This window comes from Danio rerio, chromosome 21 (genome assembly GCF_052040795.2).
Source record: "Danio rerio strain M-AB ecotype USA chromosome 21, GRCz13ab, whole genome shotgun sequence".
Classification (NCBI taxonomy): Eukaryota; Metazoa; Chordata; class Actinopteri; order Cypriniformes; family Danionidae; genus Danio; species Danio rerio.
The window spans coordinates 22791078-22808865 of record NC_141041.1 but is presented as its reverse complement, the minus strand read 5'-3'; the positions used below and the strand labels follow the sequence as shown (position 1 = coordinate 22808865).

Below are 17788 nucleotides of genomic sequence, written 5' to 3'. Positions count from 1 at the left end.
ATTACATTAAGAATTACAAGCATTTTTATGTATTACAGATCTTCTAAAACGTTATTTTTAAATAGGCAAATGAGCCACAGCTTTAAAGGGATGGAATATGAAACCAAACAGATCGAGATTTGTTTGGTACGGATATTCGGCATGGGTAAACAGAACAATGTAATATGTGCTAATTTGACAATGTTACAAACAGCCATAACAAAATATACATTTTCATAGTTTTGTAGAATAAAATGTTTTGAATGATTAGGTGTATTATGTATGGCATGTCACGTATGCCTCTGTAAAAACTTTAAGAATGAAGGTTTATTAAACTGAGGTGTGGTTTAAGTGCTGCTGAAGTGGAGATTTGTGTCTCAATACAGTAAAATATCTCTTTTTGCCCTTTGAAAATATGCAGTATTATTAAAACTTGCTGACACACATTTTTAAAAGGGAATCAAAAGAAAGTATATTTTTGAATGTTTTTTGACTGAAGGAAATGCCATTAAAACTCCAAAAGTGCATGAGAAAACCGTGTTCTCACATTAACACAGACTCTGTCTCCGCCTGTTCGTTTCAGTGGAGCCAAAGGTGTATGTCTCTGCTGGATCTTCTGCACTGATTGACGGTGGCAATGAGACCACAGTGGCCACCTGCATTGCTGAGAGGGCTCGACCCCCTGCTGACGTGTCCTGGGAGACCAATCTGTATGGGATGTCTGAGGCCCACATGCAGGAGGACGCCAACGGCACCACTACAACACAGGTGCACTACATCTGGCAGCCGTCCCGTCACGCACAGGGACACACTCTAACATGTGTGGTGAAACACCCTGCTCTGCAGAGTGACTTCAGGATCCCCTACATCATCAATGTACAGTGTGAGTATCAGTTTAAGTGTTCACCTGTATTTTTTTTTTTACTGTAAATTTGGCATTTACTAATGGTCTAATTAAATATGATAATTTATTTACATTATTACAGCGATTTATGCAAGACACTCACAAAAATTTAGTGTAACAAAGTGGACCCTCATTATTTATGGTAGTTACGTTCTAAGAAAAACCCACAATAGGCAAAATCCGCAAAGTAGTCAGCTTTTCTTTTTTTTTTTTTTTTTTTTTTTTACAATTAATATGTTTGATGTTTTAAGGCTGTAAAAACCCTCACTACTCTCTCTATACACTTTTCAGACAGGCATTAACATTTTCACACTTTTCTTGTTTAAAACACTATCAAATTTTAAATCTTCGTAGAAAAATAAGTCCAGTTATATAGAATAAAACCAAGGATCAAAACCATTTGATCTTCATTTATTTATTCTGTAATGACACCCTACAGCCGCGTAACTTCTACCTTTCTTTTAGCATGTCTAGAAGTTCAACCTTTTGTGCGATTTAGTTGGCATCTCCCTCCGCCTTTTTGGGTGCTACCGCAGGTGCCTTTGATGGAGCAGAACATTTCATCGACATTGTGGAGAAAAAACTTGCAAACATACAGTACAGCACCTCAGTCACACTGCTAGTGATCAAAGATTTATGTAAATTTTGCGAGCTGAAAGCATTCTGTACTGTACAGGAGACAGCATGGAGGAGATTGATCGACAACGTTCTACAGCCAATCATGTCAAAAAATAGCATGTCAAATTACACCAAAAATTTACGAAGCTGCAAAAAGTAAACTGCTTTATAGCGAGAAATCACTGTATACCAGAAATTTGCATGTCTAAAACCATAATTTGATGATAAGACTCCTATTTAAGGATCCCAATGGAGCCTCCAAAATACTATTTGACACTTTAAAGCCCAATCCCAATTCTTCCTCTTACCCCTTCCCCTTACAGTTTTGCGCATTCGCGCAAAGGTGTAGGGGTGTCCCAATTATCTTTAGCTTGAAGGCTTAGAGCTAAGGGGAAGGGCTAGATTGTCCCTTAAACAGATTTTTTTCAGGACCACACTTGAAGCCAAGGGGTACGAAAATTTCCCAGAATAAACCCGCTACAATGGCAGTATGGTTGCACACGGAAGTCAGGAGATGCACAAATTAGTTTTTTTTTATTTGTCATTTTTTAAATTTTTTACAACAAACAAGCATGTTTTAATACATTCATAACCGCGTTTGTGTTTTAATGTCATGCTGTAAAAAAATTTAAAATTGGCAATTTCACCATCTAATTCCTAGTAACTCCAGTATAGTGATCCCACAACATACTTTCACTTCTGTCACTCGATGACACTCGAATACCCTGTCAGAAAAGTCTAGTGGCTGGGAAAAACCTTTTTACAGTGTCTGCTATAATGTTAATGTTGTTTTGTGTGTTTTCATAAATTTACGAATCATGAATATAAATGTAAATGCACAGTACAGTTACAATCTTTTCGCCACATTATATGGTTATGATAACATGATGTATTCCTTCGGTGATTTCCTGAATATAAATACCAAATACCAAAAAAAAATAACGCAACTGGAATAACTACAGCAGTTGCAGTCTTTGAACTCATGAATTAACAGACGGCGATGACATAAAATGACATCTGCTGGTGTTGTAATGGTGTCCTATTTCTTAGGGGTAAGTTTTAAATCCCTTCCTCTTCACACTATGCATCAAGGGCCAAGGGGTAGGGGCACAAAAATAGAATAGGGTTTGGGCCTAAATCTCTATAGTGTTTTTACTTTATTTTTGTAATGTTGACATTTTTTCTTGCATTAAATATCCTTTCTAAGTGTATGCATTTTTTGTGTGTACACGTGCACTCAATCTTTAGTCATTTTTACTTCAAAAAAAAAAAAAAAAAGTGTAAAAACTATGATAAAAATGCTTTTATATAATCCTGTACCCACCCAGCAGTTATTTTGTGTATTGTTTTTCATATTTATTTGACCAGTGTGCTTCATAGTATTGGCCCTTTTGATTTTTTTTTTTTCTTTTTATTAAAATGAAAAAGTAAGATTACTTTTTCATTAAAATCTGTACACATTAATAATAATAATAATAATTCTTTACCTATGCAAATTTGACTGCGATTTAAATAAGGAAAATTTACTTGGTGAATGAAATGCTGTAGCACCATAAATCATATAATATGCTATTTTGATGGAGTCATGAGGCAGTCTTTTTACTCGGTTCTTAAACTTTTTATTATTTATTTTATTTGGTTGGAAGTTGTCTTTTTTTTTTTTTTTAATGCATTAATCTTGTCATGAAAATAGCCACAGACATTGATAGGAAAAAGAGAAGGAAAAAAAAACTAAATATTCAAATAGTAAATATTAAATGTAAACTCCTTGTCTTTCCCTTAAGCGTGTCTGTTTTCATTTTCAATTTGCTCGCATAACTTGCATCAAATTAAAATGCTGTCAGGATCAGTTTTCAATTCTTGACATTTAAACCATGCAACCGTTCACTAGCCAATTGGCCACTAAACCTATTTACTCCCCAAAGCCAACTTCTACCCTCATTTGGTGATCATTCCTGTGCGCACGCAAGCCTGTTTTTGTTTGGTGAACCTAACACAACAATCCCAAAGCAGCTTCTCCATGAAGATTTGAGGGTAACTGATGTTTTCAGTATTTTTTTTATATACCACGTCATAGCAAACAGATTTATGTCCAAAGCTCACATCTGTTTTCCATATCACCACAGTGTGGTAACTGCACATATGACATGATGTCTTGATACCGCCGTATGTGTGATGAAGCTAAAAGCCCTTTCGCTAGGTCGCAGTACTCAAGGTTTGACAGACTTGTACTGAATAAGGGTATTGATGCCTCAGACAAATGATTTATCAGCGTCATTTAACGATTTCCACACAGACTTGAGCTAAGCACCAGTGAGCATTGAGAAGGGCGCGCGAACCCGTGTATCTGCGGTGGTGGTGAGTGCGTAAGCGCACATGTATGAAATATAGATGTAGTGCAGGAAGCAGCCGTTGTAGGGAGTATAGGAAGGGAGAGGTCACATCAGTCATGGGACGACGCTTCTGCACTCAATGAGGACTCCAGTCACGAAAGCTCTGTTCTTTCTTTCTTTTTTTCATCCATCTTTTTCATCTTATTTGGTCTACATGACATCTTAATTCAGCACACTCGCTTAAAGAACTTTAAAGAGCTTTTCTAAAGACACAGATCAATACAAAGTCCATTGTCTTTGTAAGTGGTCTTCTACAACGCTGGTCAGGCATATACACCAAGTCCTAATGATGAATTATGTCTCGCTTTATGATCAATTAGTATTCATAATGGGGCTGTGTTATAGGTTACTGCTTTGTTGTTGTACCATTCATCATGGATAAATGGTGTATACGTTGAAAGATCGTCCTCTCATTAAAAACAAATGTGGTAATATTGTCCCTCAAACTTGCAGCCAATACTTTCTTGATGGTTTTTAACTCTTTCCTTGAGGGTTTGTATCTAGCAAATGTACATTAAATCTAAGAGCATAACTTAAAATCTCTCTCTAAAAAAAGATATTAAGTCACAGTAACAAGAAATGATGTTGCAACTTTCTCATTTTGATTTTATTTTAAGCTTAATTATCTTTGTATCTGTCATTCTAGCATCCATGCATTTGTTCTATCCATTCTGTCATTCATTCATTTCTGTTCTGTCATTCATTTATCTACCCTTCTATTCTTTCATCTATTCATTTATCTGTTCTGTCTTGCATCCATCCATCGCTTCTATCCATTCTGTGTCATTCATCCATTGTTCTCTCTATTCTATATAGCTGTCTCTTTCTCTGTCTGTGATTCTAACTTTCTATATTTTAGCCTGGTGTTCTTCTATCAACCATCTCTTTATCTGTCGTTCTAATATTCGTGCATTTTATCTAGGGCTGCCAGATATCAAAGTCATTTTGAGGCAAGTCATTTCACTCTGCGGCCATCTTTGAAATGCCTCTCAGGCTTGGGCATTCTGTTTGAACAGGAAATCTTAAATTCTCCAAAATTTCTTGCCAAGCATAAGAATAAATTTCATATGTTAATCACCAATAGAACAAAACAATTGACCCTTTAGTTTCATTACTAAACGTTCGAATCACACAAAATCTGCAGAAACTCACGTTTGGCCCCTCCCCTGGAGTATCGTCAGTCTATAGCAATCCATGATTGGCTCATGTACTAGAAGGCGTGGCTTCATTCGCCATATTGACCGTTACACTTTTCCCCATTCAAAACAATACAAGTGACATCTTGTGTATTATATAGTTTTCGATGATATTGGAAAAAACTGACATTACAGTATTTTGTTTCTGCTATTTTTATATATTGCGATTGATTTTTGTAAGGAATTGTTTATGTAGTGGTCTGACTCGGTAGGGGTGCCAACTTATTAATTTAGAAGTAGAAATAAAAATACATGTTTATAAAATCAGTGCTACATAGGATATACTAGTAGTGCAGTAACCCTTTATAGATCTAAAGACAAAAATAAATCAGACAGGACTAATCCAGTTTAAATTGCCTTCCAATATTATTCAATTTGCCCTCTTTGCATATGAAGTGTCATTTTTTTTTTTTTTTTTTGATGTATTTTACAACACAACAAAGCAATTCAAACCCACCCCAAACATACATATGAATAATTCGACACAATCAAATAAACAAAAAATAAATGAAGAGGGACTGCTGTCTACTTGAAAATAATGTCTCATTAAAGACATAATTTGCAATATTAAATCACTGATTCACATTAAATGGTTAGAACATGATTACATTACATTATATTTGTAAGGAATTCATCATTTTACATTATTTATTATAATAAATAATGATTTTTTTTTTTTTTTACATTAGTACATCTGTATATGTGAATATTTGAAAATTGTATATACATAAAATAAATTAAACCATAGCTGAAAACAGTAGAACAAAGATAAAATTGAAATAAACACTGCTTTATGGTTTTCGGAGGAGTCTTAATAGTATTGCGTTCAGAAATGCAATAATCAAATGTGAAATGGAGAACTATAGTCTTACTATCTAATTAATCTTAGTTAAGGTAGCAAACTTTATAATTTCTTGTCTAAATGATTTAAATTATTTTGAAATTGCTCGGCATCCTGCGATTTGGCTATTGCAGATTCGCCCATTGTGATATCGATGCTAAAACGAAATATTGTGCAGCCTTAAATCTGTTGTTCTCTACATTCAACAATCATATCTATCTGTCTATCTTTTCACCCCTTCATTCTCAATCTCTGTCAATCACTCTATTATTATATACGTCTATCATTCTCTCTGCCATCTTTTCTTTGTGTGTTCTGTACAGAACGGTCAACTTACTGTTTTAATACAAATAAAAGAGTCCAGAAAACTGCACCCTGTCACTTAATTAGGATCTTTAACTAGGCACAGCATTACCTTACATTTTTTACACTACTCTGAATGATGTCTTTGTGTTATGTGTGTGTGCGCACAGTTGCTCCAGACATCCTGGTGCTGGGCTATGACGGAGACTGGTATGTGGGCAGGGAGAATGTGCAACTGAAGTGTCGAGCCAAGGCCAACCCGCCTGCCCAGCACTTCAGATGGATCAGGTGTGTAACCACTATACTCACTACAATAGCCACAGCACAAAATGTCTGGAATGGGTTCAAGGATGTTATAGCATGTTTTATTAACTCCTCTCAGACAGGAGGTCATCTCTGATTGACAACACCAAAAGCTGATTTGATCAGGTTTCAATGCAGATGAATTGGTTAGATAAAAGGAGATCTGAACATCATGTATGTTTAAAGAGAATTAGATGGCTGCCACTAATCCATTTATGTTCATCAGTGTTCAATCTATTTGAATATTATACGTCTATCATGTATGGGAGCAAGGTATCAAATAGACATTTATTTCATAACTTATCTATTCTTCTTAAAGGAGTTTTTATATATGCTGGTTACAAATGCACTGTGCCTACGTCTACATAAAGCTTGAACTTTCTCTCTGTGAATATTATTAGTATTATTTAATCACCCAAAAATGACCTATGTGCACATGTAAAAACTAAAACTGACTTAAAATGGTGTTGTATACATTGCCCAACCAGTATGTGGCACAGTAATCTCCAATCTCCCACAGAGCACATATTTGTTGTTATTGTTGCTATTATGTGATGTACTGGTGTCTGACTAGGGTCAAGACTTGAGCTGATGACATCATCACTTTACAAAATATATAGATTGTGTGTTCACAAGATATGACACAATGACATAATTTTTAGATTTATCCACTCTGGCACCTGATTTAAAAAAATATATATCAGTTTCACTCTCCCAAAATACCACATGCATTTGGATGAAAGGCCGGATGATATATTATATGATATGGATGAGGTCTGTGTTTGCTGGTCAATGTCTGGACCAGCTAATTCACAAAAGAAAAGACAAATATTTAAAAGTGTGTCTCTGTGCATTTAACCATGGAATTTTATGGGTGTATATCTACCTTTTTGTTTTGGTTTGATTGAATCAAAATCTGGTTCATTCACCTTTGTTGGGAATTTTTTGTGCAGGTGTGAACACAGCAATTGCATGATGGTACACACCAAACAAATGATCTGAGAATCAGCTAAAGAGGTGGTCTCTGTCTGCTTCCAAATAAACTCTGGTATGATTAATTTAACGTGTGAAAATGCTCCAAACATGTTTCTTCACTCTTATAACTCAAAAGGCACAAGGCTTTAAATGGGTTCTAAGGATCTAGTAGTTTGGATTTTCAGCCATTGCATCTACAGTTGCTATGCAATCACCAGCAGGTCTCCAATAAAACAACTAGTGGTGGGCCATTATCGCCGTTAACGTGAGCCTCTTGTTGCGCGATAAAAAAATTGCCGTTAATCTATTCTCAAAGTTGGGTTGGGGCTGGGTCTATTCTACGCAAGCTATGGTGACTTTCACCTTTATATTTTAGCGTGGATATATACCTGACCGATGTATATGTAAACCTGACCACTTTCATTTAAGAGTTTGCTATAATTATGGGTGACTTTAACTGCAGTTTGGCAGTTTCACTTTAACTCATGAACATTTCATTCATGCCCCCGTGACAAACTGGGGTATTAGACGCAAATAAGGAGTAAGGACTGGTGAGTGTTATGAAATTTTATAACACATGGCAAATAGAAAAAAAAAAACTTCCGCATTTCACGATGTGTGTGCGTGTGTTCTTGCGATCCTTTTCTGACAGCCACGTGTGGATCTTGTTGGAAAATGTGGCAAAGTCCTACATGACGGTAATAGTTTGATTGCGGTGTTTACTTCAATAATGCCACAAATATATGCACTCCACATCTTAATTCCATTTCTGTTTAGTTCAGTTATGACTTTAGTCAGATTAAGGTGATCAAAAATCGCTGTTTCGAGCTTATGTAGGCCTACAGTTCATTTTTAACTGAATAAGCAGTTAGTAAACACAAGTTCATCTTATTGAACATAATTTATTTTCATCATCAATTATCATAGTAGAACAGTTTCTCAAGTAGTTTGTGATGCATTTTGGAAACCTGTGATGAGCCCCTTGTCCAATGCACCACCTGTCTTGAGAAACCTATCCTCAAACTTGTATTTAGTCATTATTTGGGTAGCAAACATTTTAATCTAGATTAATTCCAAGATTACAGTGAGATTATTTTACAATAAAAAAAATAATAAAATCTATGCCCAGCCCACCTATTAAAAACAACACTAACAAACCTTATTCTTTGTTTTAAGCATGTCAACATTTAAAATGAAAAAATTGTGCGAGAAAAAGAGAAGTTATCGGATTAGCTCTTAAAGCTACAGCTATAGGTTTAGCAGTGGCAGCCATGGGAGTGCAACAATTTCTGTGCAATAAATGGCTGACCTCAGCACAGTTTTTACAGTTTTGTTTACAATTTCTGGTTTACTTGTTAAAAAAAAAAAAAGTGTGAAAGTGAACTGCACCAAAATGAATATTAAAAAAAATTATAATAATCAAATGGTAGATCAGACCAATGCAAGTTAATGGACTTTGAACTAATGGACTTTTCTGGTATGGATGCACCCTAAATCAAATGGTCTTTAAGATCATAAGGAATTGGTTTTCAGTGAAACCTTCAAATTATTTTGTAAATCTGTACTGCTCCTGGCTTTGTGTGCAGTGCCTAGACAAACCTAAGGTCTTGATGATTGAAAACATTGTGATAAAGGTTTGTTTGTGTGTTTTAGGCTAGATGGAGAGATGCCAAATGGAGCAGAGAGGGTGAATAACACTTTGGTGTTCACGAGACCCCTGCAGAAGAATGACTCTGGGGTTTACAGGTGTGAGGTGGCAAATGACATCGGACTGCACAGTCGAGATATAAGAATACGCATTCAGGGTGAGTGATTTGACATCTTACCAGTGTATACCAGTTTGTAATTGGAGAAACAATGGTAAGACAAACAATTGTTTAAAGCACTTAAAGCTTTATCAACACACCGAAGGTTTTTTTTTTTAGTCTGTATGCTTGCATGAACTCTTGACTTCTTAAATGAAGCAATGAAAATGCAGTACCTGAACTTGTAAAAGGAAAAGAATCCCCTGAGAATATTTAATTTTTATTTGCTAATTTCAAACCTGTATGCTTTTATATGAAGGTGAGAGTGAGCAAATTAATTTTTGGGTGAACCATTACTTCAAGCCTCACAGATGTTTGATGTTTTCTTTTCTATAACCCACTCATCTCATCGCGCGCATGGATCTGATCCATTTTTATAAGACACATAAGCTCGTAATCATTTTTCTAAACCTGAAGCATTTGCCTGAGAGGCATTGGCTCTTTATTTAAATCTATTTTAAGCTCAGCTTTAAACTTTTTGATGCATTATTATGGAGTTTGAGTCCAACATTATTTTATTGACCTATGAGACGAGTATCGGCTGTCAGACTTCATGATGTTTGTCTTACAAAATACTTGTGACCATTAAACATTTCAATCCTGCTGTTTAATTAGTTAATGTGCTAGTCACTCATTACTTCCTCTCTTTTCACTTACTCTCCCTCTATCTCCTCTCTCTGCTGCTCTTTCTTCCTCCCTTGTGCACACTTACATCTTTGAGACTGTCACGCAGTTATACAAGGCTAGAATAGAGCGGAAGCAACCTTGAATGAAAGATGTCCTAGATTCATGAAACATTCACTAGCTTTTCAACATCATTAATTATGTATATTTTTTTTTACTTTTTTTTTAATGCTCTCCCCTTGAGAAAGATTCAGCGTCTGCATGCATGAAGCTGTGCGTTTCTGCATTGTGTGTGTTCTATCAAAGTTGTCTGCCTTTTGTCTTCTAAGACTCTCTTTGTGTCATTTGTTTGAGTCGTGATGTTTCTTCTGGAATGCCTACTGCTACTGTTTCCTTATTGACAGAGTGGCTGTGGGTGTGAAAGTGTGTGCGTCTGCTGTTAGTTGCTGATCTCTGTGCATGAGTACGGGTGGCCAGTACCTGTCCTGCATGTTAAACACCCTGCCGTTACCTGTGTGGTCACCAATCACCCATCAAATACACACCATCTCACACCCGCCAGACAGACCAATCACACTCCGGTTTAAATGATTCTTAAGATGTATGGACAGGCATGGGGCACCACATACTTTACATGAATTGTGATAAATCTGGAATTTATGGTCACACAAAGAAGGAAGTTTGAGAAGGGAAGGGATTTCCATGACCTCTCTTTATGTCCTGTTCTCCCATCTGTACATTGACATGCTGAGGCAAGACGCTGTACTGTTTATTGATTGAAATAAATTATTCTTCAACTCACTGGGTAAAATGGAATAAATTAAAACAAATTGACATTATCCATGTCCTTGTAGACTAAGGGCATAGTTCAAAGAGAAATTACATTCCTGACAGTGTTTACTTATTGTTACTTTGTTGCAAACTTGCATACTTTTGTGTCTCAAAGATATCCATGCTGGTCTTTTCTATATTACTGTGGTTCATGTCCAGGAATGCACTAAATAAGAATTGTACAATATTAGATCCACTAGTATTAAGAGCAGTATAAATAGGGATGTCCTGATCAGTCTTTTTTTCCCTCAAGTCAGAGTCATTTGATTTTGAGTATATACCGATACTGAAACTTGATCTAAAACTTCTATAATGCATAAAAAAGAATAAAGAAGAGAGAAGAAACAGAGCCAGGTTTCACCTTATTTTAATATTCAACAACCCTGTTAACAAACGGAGCACTTCAGTAGGTAGCTTGAACACTCGAGTTATAATTAAATTCTTCACTTTTGGACTTCAGTGCAACAGTAAATATATATTAAAAAAAATTGAATATGAAAACAAATAGCACTTAGACTGAAAATACCCGACAGGCATTTTGCCGGCATTTAACCAATAGCGTCGCTGCAACAAAGTGATGTCATGCCGCATGCGTTGCTGTTTCTGTGTGAAGTCTAACTCTGTAACACCGCATAAGTATAAATGTGTTAAAAAATAATGACAATATATGAACCTACACTGGTCTCACAGTTCAGTTTGGTTACAATTCATCACCTTAAAATAAGGTTCTGTCTGCGTTCTGAATGATTTTGAGATATTGAGCTTCAAAGTTTTTGCATTCCATAGCAAACAGTATGTGTGTAACACTTGCTTTTTAAATTAAAAAGTTTTAATGTAAACAACTTATTTTAAAAAATCCCATAATGAAAATAAGTTGTCATTAAATAAAAATGTCAATAACTAAATTTTGACAATGTCGGGTAGAACCTTATAATTATTAGGTCCCGAATTATCATGCCATCAATTTGGTTCAATTTGATCTCTCATCGCAGTGCATTGATGTTGCTTTCCATACACTATTTTATATTTTACTTCACAGCACAGTTCTTGTATTAAAATGGATAATTTTAAAATGCACTTTATATGTATTTGTAATATAGTATTGTCCTTTTAATAGACGCAGTCAGATTTATGAACTGCACCTTTAATTTTACCAGCTTAAAGAATGTTTTTTTTTTTTTATGCATTAAACAAAACTAAAGTACAAGCACAGAACAACATGAGCACATAAAGCAAATAAACGTAAAAATTCTCACTTGCTTTTTGAGCGTTGTCAAGTGAGTTGTTAAATGCCTGTGATTGGTCACTCAACAAAGTGCTGTGATTTGGCTCTTACGTGCTGGTCATCGATAAGTGACAGACAAATGGCAGCGGTGATCACGACTGATCCATGATAGATGCGATGGTGAAAACTCACTCTGCACTAATGCACTCGTGTCTCGATCCACAAGTATCACTGTGCAGCCAAGAGGAGAGGAAACATCACGCCAGCAGGTCGAAGGGGCCACAGTGAGGGAGAGAGAAATTGAGGTTACTGTCATTTTCTCCATGCAAGTAAAATAGGGGCTTCTGCTGTAACTTCAGTGTCAGTGAATGACTACAGCATACACACACAGTGAATTGTGCAGTTTTATTATTCGGTCTTCTCCCTCAACATAGTATTCTACCGCAATATAGCGCATCTGAGAAAAATGCCGTCAGTACATAATAACGATTATGATCCATTACTGAACCAATACCGCATTGCCCGCATCTGCATACATATATTTGAGTCCTGATCAGGAGGTAACGTCTGATTCCAATTCTGAAACCGCGTGATCAGGACCTATTTTCAATCATTGTTGGCTAAAATATGTAAATCATTATCCAAGTGTCTTGTTTCCCCTCATTCAAAGTCCTCAATTAGTCATTTAAAACTATTGTACTAAAACCTAATTATTCAAAACAGTTATTTGTACACTGATTTAATTTAGAGTTTTGTATCAAAATAGAAAAGAGCTATTTAAGTACATTCAATTTTGCTTTCTCTGCTCCACTCAAATAACTAATCACATTCAGGTTTAGAAAAGGGCCTTTAGAGTGGCCCTATGTCCACTAAATTGCAGTGGGGCCCCACCCAGGCCCTAGTGAAAACTGATTTTGGGTAAACTATTCCAGTGTTTTAAACAATACAATAAAAGTTTGGGCTGGGAAATACCATGGGAGTGTCAAGTATTTCAGAAGCTTTTTTTTCCCCATTTCAAAAACAATGAAAGGGAAGTTTCCTTGTTTTGCCCTTTCATACATGCATACATATACATACATTCACTCACCAGACCCACAGTCGCATCCAAATGAACTTTGACTTTGCAGGAAACAATATGGTATAAGAATGCTTTGTGTATGCTATGTTTATCATTTATTCAAGAAAGGTTGAGCACATTATTTTCTGTTTTTACTGGAACATAAGAACCATATAACCATGAGAAGCTTGCAGCCCTGACTCCTGCGAGTGAACTCGCGCTCTGCACTCAGTGCATGCACACAATTCACAGCCAGCGAAATAGCTCTCATTGCACCGGGAACAGGACACTCTGTAATGGGATAGTTTGACTTTCAGCTCCCTGTCTCTGAGAACGCTGCTTGCATAGTCCAGATGCATGGCCCAGAATGCGATAAAACGCTTCACGCTGCACCCTAACACAATCAAGCGATCAATGCATGGTAATGGTGTTAAAGCAATCTCCTATCCTAGCACCAGTCCAGCCATGTTAGCAGTTAGGCTTAGCAGCCACCCTGGTCTCGGGTATTCTCGGTGTCCCTCCCTTCCCCCAGTAGCACGCACCCTTTCCCTGACCCCTTCCTTCCATTTCGTTTGTTCTCATCACTTAGCTATTTGGTCATCCGTACTCCCTCTCTCAGCTAACACAAATGTTGCTAATTAGGTTTCATTGTTGCAGACAACTGTACTTGGGTGTTAGCTGGAGACGTTAGTATGTAGCTTCTCACGAATCCCCTTGTCATAACAGTCCCAACTTTCCTTTCTCTTCCATGTTTTATTAGTTGTCTTTGCTCTGGAAAACAGTTTCATGTTTTGAAGCTTTTGGAAGATGCTTTCAATAAAAGATCTCCTTCAAAACCTGGTACTGTCTCGTCCACAGCAACAGAAGATAGTCCTGTTATTCATGCTTGATGTCATGCTAGAAGATGTTACAATCTTGGCAGATTCATATGACTGTTAATGAAAATACTGATGTAGTTGGCATTGACATTATCTACTTTTCTTTGTCTGTCCATCCCTTCCTCCTGAATCCCCTCCCTTGCCTCCTTCCTTCCCTCCATTAGATCCTCCCTCAACCACCACCATGCCCCCCACCACCCCAGTGCGCCTCCTAACTGCTGACATCTCTGCCACCGCACCTGGCAATAAGCAGCGAGCCCTCATCACCTCTCCAACCCTGGCGCCTCTGCACGAGGGGAGCCTAGGCACAATTGTGGGCGGGGCAGTGGGTGGAGCCCTCTTCCTGCTGTTGCTGCTCATTCTGGCTGGAGTTTATTACCAGCGTCAACGTCGGACTTTCCGCGGAGACTACTATACAAAGCAGTATCATGGCCCATCAGACATGCAGAAGGCTCCTCAGCCCCATGAGCTGCAGCAAGTCTACAGCAAGGGAAGTCCTGACACCAAGCTCAAATCCAACCAGGATAACGGCACCATCTACCCAGATAAGGATAGGGAAGAATGGGGGGATTTCGACCGAGAGCGATCACCCAACGGTCGCAGCAGAGCTCTGAGAGAAGCAGGTCAACTCAATCACCATAACCATCAGAACCATGAGCATGGCTTCCACAGCAATCATCACACTGGTCATCCGCAGAGCTACAGTCCGGCCCATCACATCCAGAGGAGCTCGCTGCAGCCGCAGCCCCGCAGGTATCCTGCTCCTCAAGTCATGAGCAATGGCTCCCCCTACCTGCCGGAGGACTGCTACGACAATGAGTATGTCTCACACACAGATGGCTCAATGATCTCCCGGAGGGAGTGGTATGTCTGAGAAGAACAAGCAGAAAGAGACTGCATAGATACTTAAGAAATGCTTCAGACTGCAAAATGAAAGAAGGATGAACAGAGTTATGTATAGAGAATTAGTAGAAAACGCACCTTTTCTAGTAGTTTATACCTACCAGTTTCTTTGTTTTTGTACATTAGCTTAATTGTTTGTTTGCTGTTCTTAGCTATGTGGTTTAAAGGATGTTTTGGGACCAAAAGTGGGTATCATTTTAATCTTCATTTCTTAGAAGGTGCAGTCATCTGCTGTGGTTCTGCTGTAAACCACTTTATGGGTGATTTTACATATTGGGTTTGTCTTGCCAAATCAATAGCCAGTTTTCTTTGCACAGTGAGACGTGCTGTGCGATTTTTATAAAAAAATAAAAAAAAAGTTGTACAAAAGAAAAGAGCCATTTGAAGAAATGTAATTTGTATTCAGACAACCTATCAATACGTGTTTTTGTGTGAGTTTTGATGAGTCACATCAACTTTCGGTGCTGTCATACTGATGGAGGCAGAAATTAGCTCCTGTCAACAGCCTGGCGGTTTCCATGGCAACATTTATTTTTTTTCTCTCCTGGCATTCAGAGTTGAAGTGCTGTAGGGAGGAGCGAGACTGGGAGGACCATGCCTGATTTGATGAAGCCCAATGGGGGAAAGCCAGACAGAATGATTGGCAAAATGGGGCGGCTGTAATTGTATCAATTCGGCTTGTATTTGCATACTGTGCTGCTGTATTAGCTCTGCATTTCTTTTGTTTGTGCCATCAAAAAATGTTTGCCACCGTGTGAATCTATCTGCATTAGAAGGTTGGACTGGCATTCATCAGAAACTACTGCCATTGTTCAACATGAAAGCTTGTCCCGTATTAATGTAGCTGTCTGGCTTGACTTGTCAGACTATCACTGCCCAGTGTTAACCTCCGACTGCATTCAGCAGCTGTCACAAATCACAAGTCCTGTGCTTGTCCTGTGTGTGTGTGTGTGTGTGTGTGTGTGTGAGTGCGTGCGTTTTTCTGTGTCCGTAATATATAAATTCAATCAGCTGGTGTTAACTGACAGTGTTTTGATGAATCGGCTCATTGCCTGTGCAATAGTGTTCAGATTTCTGGCCTCAGATCTCACACATTCTTACACATAATTTAACTCAGAAGACGATAGCCTAACACGCGTTATTGCTCATTACATTTTCGTGTTGGCTGGATTTAATAAGCTAGCAGATGCATATCGTTGAGTTCAGAGATATTGGAGATGATATTGTAGTGCCTTAAACTAAAGACTTGCCCTGCAAGCATTCATGTGCATGCAGAAGCTTTGAAGAAGCGAGTATCGTTTTCGAAAGAGGTATGCAAGTCGTTTTGAAGCATAAAATGGTCAGGTTAAGTCCTGAGAGCATCATTTTGTACTGTCCCTTGTTTTGTGTGCCATTTTGTATGATTTGCTTCTTGCAGATTTTCAGACAATAACATTGTTTTGCTCTCATTAAATGACGTGTGACGATTAAGTCACGGTTCACCTCAAAGAACTATATAATGTAAAATATCTGTGTACAGGTTTGGACAATGCGGATGAAAACAAAGTTATGTATATATGTTGGCAGAATCTTTTGTTTATTAGTTTGTTTAAATCTGTCATTTCTATAGGATGTCTGAGATCCATCAATGGAACGCACTAGAATGTGATGAATCACACGTACACTTCTCCAGATCATCATTTTCACTTGTGTTTTACATAAGAGCTACTGTAACAAAACAAAAAATAGCAAAGATTAAATGTATTTGCAATGTATAGATTATTTTGTAAAAAAAAAAAAAAAAATCAACCTTTGGGATACATTTGTTTTGAAATAAAGCACCTTTTTTTCTGTGACGTGTTTCTTTGTTTTATGAGTTGGCCTCTGATCTGTTTGGTGTTGGTTGAAGGGGTGAATGTTGAGGTTTTGGGCGTGACTGGTTGCTTCAGCTGCAGAAATGTTCCCCGCGGGGGTCTTTTCTACACTCCTGGAGGCCTCACGGGATGTTTTCTTCACGCCCACTTTTCCTTTGCTGTGGTTAAACTACTTCATCTCCAAAGATCCAGTTGTGCTCAGAGCCTTATGCATATTTTGTGGTAAAGCCTGTGGCTTAAAGCTTCCTGTGAATGGGGGCTAAACTTCCTCTCAGACTTACCTAGCATAGCCCTAAAGTGGGGGGATTATAGACTTGTTGATTCTTGTGTTTGCACTGCTGTTCTCTGGATCAGTGTGAGAGGAGATTGAGTGAACTAGGACTCTGTATTTGAGCGGTTTTCAATTCATGAGTCTATCATCCTGTCCAGTCAGCTGGTGGTGGGACAAGCTAGTAATTACAGTTGTCAAAAGTTCCACAATGACTCAATGTCAGAACTCTTTAAATGTACCCGTTTAATCCAATACTGAGGAAAAACAAGTACTGGATAAGCAGTGAATCTCAAACTTTTTTTTAGACCATGGACAATCTTACATATGTGCCAGAAAGACTCAGAGTGCCAAATGACATGCTATTTTATGTGTGCTGTACAAATTACTCTTGGTCTGTAACTTTATCTTGAAATAGCTTTTGTTGTATGGAGTATGCTTATTTTTGATTTAATGGCTGATTTAATTATTTGTACTACTTTATGACTACACTACAATGTGATTTTTGAAGTTATGATTATTGGAGATTTTTTTATTTTTTACAAGAGAAGACCGGTTTCGGTATATTTTATATCAACTTCATGATGAATTCATTTAGATTTTACCTTATTTGATGGGAGGTTTAAAGTACACCAAATTGCTTTTGTTATTCAATTTACAGTACACCATTCAAAGGTTTGGTGTCGGATTTTGTTTATTTTTATTTTATTTATTGTATTTTTTATTAATAAATTTGATATATGGGCAGCAAATGGTTTTAGCCTATTTGAACAAAATAAAAAACTATAAAATTTATTCCAAATTTTCTTAAATCTTTTTTTCATTAATAGTA

General features: G+C 37.3%; 1 protein-coding gene across 5 annotated transcripts in view; it reads left to right on the top strand.

Annotated features, from left to right (window-relative positions):
• Positions 1-17788, top strand: part of nectin3b (nectin cell adhesion molecule 3b) — a 108559-nt gene that overhangs the window by 51187 nt on the left and 39584 nt on the right. Inside the window, exons 3-6 of one of the 5 annotated variants that reach the window (XR_015519580.1) lie at positions 563-862; positions 6405-7585; positions 9166-9317; positions 14097-16498. Coding sequence is in view for 4 of the 5 variants with exons in the window: in NM_001014304.1 (NP_001014326.1) it covers positions 563-862; positions 6405-6522; positions 9166-9317; positions 14097-14806 (1280 nt within the window). In the remaining variant the exon portion in view is untranslated. 5 annotated transcript variants of the gene reach the window in all.